The sequence below is a fragment of the Cherax quadricarinatus genome, unplaced genomic scaffold (genome assembly GCF_038502225.1).
Source record: "Cherax quadricarinatus isolate ZL_2023a unplaced genomic scaffold, ASM3850222v1 Contig1354, whole genome shotgun sequence".
Lineage (NCBI taxonomy): Eukaryota > Metazoa > Arthropoda > Malacostraca > Decapoda > Parastacidae > Cherax > Cherax quadricarinatus.
The window spans coordinates 23,031-27,729 of record NW_027196380.1 but is presented as its reverse complement, the minus strand read 5'-3'; the positions used below and the strand labels follow the sequence as shown (position 1 = coordinate 27,729).

The window sequence follows — 4,699 nt, the reverse complement described above, 5'->3', positions numbered from 1 at the left end:
CAGTGTTCAACAGTGTTCAACAAAGATGGTGGCTGGTAAACACAGTGTTCAACAGTGTTCAACAAAGATGGCGGCTGGTAAACACAGTGTTCAACAGTGTTCAACAAAGATGGCGGCTGGTAAACACAGTGTTCAACAGTGTTCAACAGTGTTCAACAAAGATGGCGGCTGGTAAACACAGTGTTCAACAGTGTTCAACAAAGATGGCGGCTGGTAAACACAGTGTTCAACAGTGTTCAACAAAGATGGCGGCTGGTAAACACAGTGTTCAACAGTGTTCAACAGTGTTCAACAGTGTTCAACAAAGATGGCGGCTGGTAAACACAGTGTTCAACAGTGTTCAACAGTGTTCAACAGTGTTCAACAGTGTTCAACAAAGATGGTGGCTGGTAAACACAGTGTTCAACAGTGTTCAACAAAGATGGCGGCTGGTAAACACAGTGTTCAACAGTGTTCAACAGTGTTCAACAGTGTTCAACAGTGTTCAACAAAGATGGCGGCTGGTAAACACAGGTCTCACAAACACTTCACTATAGAAGATGCCTTCGAGGAGGATCCAGACGACCCCATACGGGTTTATGGCGCCACTGGTGAACGGTCGCCACTCCGGGCTAAGGCCCGGGAGCTACATAATGGCGCAGGTGGCGAGATAATGGCGCAGGAGACTCAAGAATGTGTCAGTACCAAGGTTCTCCTGACTGTACCTGATGTTGATGTAAGTTACTGCCTATCTTCCTTCATTACTTCATTCCTTCCTTCCTTCACTCCTTCCTTCCTTCACTCCTTCCTTGCTTCCTTCATTCCTTGCTTCCTTCATTCCTTGCTTGCTTCCTTCATTCCTTGCTTGCTTCCTTGCTTGCTTCCTTGCTTCATTCCTTGCTTGCTTCCTTGCTTCATTCCTTGCTTGCTTCCTTGCTTCATTCCTTGCTTGCTTCCTTGCTTGCTTCCTTGCTTCATTCCTTGCTTGCTTCCTTGCTTGCTTCCTTGCTTCATTCCTTGCTTCCTTGCTTCATTCCTTGCTTCCTTCATTCCTTGCTTCCTTCATTCCTTACTGTTGGGTGTTAGTGGACTGGTGTGGGTGGCATCCTGGGTGTTAGTGGACTGGTGTGGGTGTCATCCTGGGTGTTAGTGGACTGGTGTGGGTGGCATCCTGGGTGTTAGTGGACTGGTGTGGGTGGCATCCTGGGTGTTAGTGGACTGATGTGGGTGGCATCCTGGGTGTTAGTGGACTGGTGTGGGTGGCATCCTGGGTGTTAGTGGACTGGTGTGGGTGGCATCCTGGGTGTTAGTGGACTGGTGTGGGTGGCATCCTGGATGTTAGTGGACTGGTGTGGGTGGCATCCTGGGTGTTAGTGGACTGGTAAGATAAGATAAGATAAGATTTCGTTCGGATTTTTAACCCCGGAGGGTTAGCCACCCAGGATAACCCAAGAAAGTCAGTGCGTCATCGAGGACTGTCTAACTTATTTCCATTGTGGTCCTTAATCTTGTACCCCAGGATGCGACCCACACCAGTCGACTAACACCCAGGTACCTATTTGCTGCTAGGTGAACAGGACAACAGGTGTAAGGAAACGTGTCGCATGTTTCCACCCGCCGGGAATCGAACCCGGGCCCTCCGTGTGTGAAGCGGGAGCTTTAGCCACCAGGCCACTGGGCCACCCTTGGTGTGGGTGGCATCCTGGGTGTTAGGTGACTGGTGTGGGTGGCATCCTGGGTGTTAGTGGACTGGTGTGGGTGGCATCTTGGGTGTTAGTGGACTGGTGTGGGTGGCATCCTGGGTGCTAAGTGACTGGTGTGGGTGGCATCTTGGGTGTTAGTGGACTGGTGTGGGTGGCATCCTGGGTGCTAAGTGACTGGTGTGGGTGGCATCTTGGGTGTTAGTGGACTGGTGTGGGTGGCATCCTGGGTGTTAGTGGACTGGTGTGGGTGGCATCCTGGGTGTTAGTGGACTGGTGTGGGTGGCATCCTGGGTGTTAGTGGACTGGTGTGGGTGGCATCTTGGGTGTTAGTGGGCTGGTGTGGGTGGCATCTTGGGTGTTAGTGGACTGGTGTGGGTGGCATCCTGGTTGCTAAGTGACTGGTGTGGGTGGCATCCTGGGGACAAAATTAACCTAAGTTGTAGGAAATGCTCTACATAACCAGGAACTTCCTATATAGTATGTCATTGTTGTCAGCTATGGTCTGTATAAGTTGTATCATGTAGGTATAAACATTATTATTATTATTTTGTGGTCAATTAATTCCGTAAAACTCTTGGTTTCAGGCAATATCCCGCGACAGCGACTCTCTGATACCTGGCGACACGTGTAGTAGTTTCTCCGACTCTCCGCGATGGTGGTTCCTGCATCCTAAAGTGCGGGAAAAATGGAGGATAGTCGCAGGAGCCTTCACTCTTCTTATTATGGGCATAAGTTAGTTTGTGGTTAGTTTGTCAATGCTCTTATTAAGCCGTTTTATTTACAGCAACATTCTGCAGTTACAGTTGAAAGAGTTGGATCCAAAATTAACGTGTATTGTTGCTCCTCGACTTACGATGTTTCAACTTATGATATTTTGACTTTACGATGGTGCGGCAGCAATTACTCTGGAGGTAAAACTTAAGATAATTGCCGAACATGAAGGTGACAAGTCACTAACTTGTATTCATTTATTAACTTTTCAATACTGGTATTGAGTTATAATAATTATTTGTTTAGTTTAATTATTCACTGACAGTATGTAGTTATTTTATTTACTTATTTAGCATATCATATTCGTATTTGACTTACGATGTATTCAACTTACGATATTTTTGACTTACAATGGGTTCGACAGACTGTAACCCCATTGTAAGTTTAGGAGAGCCGTATCCGTTCATCTTGGGTTTTGGCCATTGTAATGTTTCTTCTTGACTGCCGTTCAGTGTCTCATATAATTGTATAAATTACACATGCTTCATTATAATATACTTGAGTGAGGAACAGCGTAATGTGCTCACAAATTAATCTAGGTAAATTAGATATAAGGTATAGCCCCGCATGTGCGGGGTCCTGCTGTATATGGGACCCCACTGTATGTGCAGGGTCCTGCTGTATATGGGACCCTGCTGTATGTGCAAGGTTCTGCTGTATATGGGACCCCACTGTATGTGCAGGGTCCTGCTGTATATGGGACCCTGCTGTATGTGCAGGGTCCTGCTGTATATGGGACCCCGCTGTATGTGCAGGGTCCTGCTGTATATGGGACCCCGCTGTATGTGCAGGGTCCTGCTGTATATGGGACCCCACTGTATGTGCAGGGTCCTGCTGTATATGGGACCCCGCTGTATGTGCAGGGTCCTGCTGTATATGGGACCCCGCTGTATGTGCAGGGTCCTGCTGTATATGGGATATGGGGCCCCTGTATGTGCAGGGTCCTGCTGTATATGGGACCCCACTGTATGTGCAGGGTCCTGCTGTATATGATGGGACCCCGCTGTATGTGCAGGGTCCTGCTGTATATGCAATGCCCTGCTGTGTATATGGGGCCCTGCTGTATGTGCAGGATCCTGCTGTATATGGGACCCCGCTGTATGTGCAGGGTCCTGCTGTATATGCAATGCCCTGCTGTGTATATGGGACCCCGCTGTATGTGCAGGGTCCTGCTGTATATGGGACCCCGCTGTATATGCAGGGTCCTGCTGTATATGCAATGCCCTGCTGTGTATATGGGGCCCTGCTATAGTATTTGTTATAATTGTTCACACTAAAGTTCTCATTCATTTTTATGTTTGCAGTATTACTCATTACCGGTGTGGTTGTGGAAGCAGTACCACTGGAGAGTCTCTCAGGTCCAGTGTTTATCATCGCTGGTCTTATATGCTTCATCCCCGGTGCCTACCATGTAGTGTACGTCCTGCTGGCTGTCTGGGGTAAACGAGGATATGATTTTTACAATCTTCCGCTGTTCAACTGATACACCGCTGCAGGGCTGTAGTTTCTGAAGTGAATCTCAGTGCTGTACAATAAGCAAGATCTATGATACAGTATTATAATAATGTAAAAAAAAAAATTAAGCACAAAATTGTAAAAATATTGCCCACGAAATTTAATGGTGTAATTGTAATTATAATTTTTAAAGTGGTGGAGGGGTAAGCCAGTGGAAGGCCTCGGTCAGATGACCAAAAGCTCCTGCTGTGGGTCGTCATATGACTAAGACCAGCTTTGGGAAACACTTGTCCTGTTTCCTGACAAACCTTACCTAATCTAACCCAATCTAAGCTAATCTAACCTGATTTAATTTAATGTAATGTAACCTAATCTAACCCAACCTAACCTAACCTAGTATAACCTAACCTAATATAACCTAACCTAATGTAACCTACTGTAGTATAACCTAACCTAATATAACCTAATCTATTATAACCTAATCTATTATAACCTAACCTAATATAACCTAATATTCGTCAAGAAACAGGACAAGTGTTTCCTGAAGCCGGTCTCGGTCATATGATGACCCGCCACTTTTGGTCATCAGGCTGAGGCCTTCCACTGGCTAATCTTGGTACAGCTGGTATTGTTCCAGAGCATAAGTATTGTGTATGGTGAGTTACATCTCCACTGTATATATTGACCAATAGCCAAACCCTCCTTATATATCCTCAGTCGTGGGCTTGTTTGTGCCATGAAAAAATATATTTTGCATGATATTTTTGTCACTGAAAAAAGGTACAGAAATA

At 46.2% G+C, this 4,699-nt stretch overlaps 1 protein-coding gene across 1 annotated transcript; it reads left to right on the top strand.

Moving 5' to 3' along the window:
- Positions 1-486: 486 nt before the first annotated feature.
- Positions 487-4,101, top strand: LOC128704798 (transmembrane protein 134). Its single transcript, XM_053799942.2, has 3 exons — positions 487-715; positions 2,267-2,414; positions 3,758-4,101. Exons 1-3 carry the CDS (start codon positions 494-496, stop codon positions 3,934-3,936), a joined length of 549 nt encoding a protein of 182 aa, XP_053655917.1. The 5' UTR covers positions 487-493; the 3' UTR covers positions 3,937-4,101.
- The last annotated feature ends 598 nt before the right edge of the window (positions 4,102-4,699 follow it).

Bases quoted from the DNA above. Each gene is read 5' to 3' on its own strand.
- LOC128704798 (XM_053799942.2), top strand. From the start codon at position 494: ATGGCGGCTGGTAAACACAGGTCTCACAAACACTTCACTATAGAAGAT. The intron at 716-2,266 runs GTAAGTTACTGC...TCTTGGTTTCAG, and splicing joins TGACTGTACCTGATGTTGAT to GCAATATCCCGCGACAGCGA. The intron at 2,415-3,757 runs GTTAGTTTGTGG...TTATGTTTGCAG, and splicing joins TCTTCTTATTATGGGCATAA to TATTACTCATTACCGGTGTG.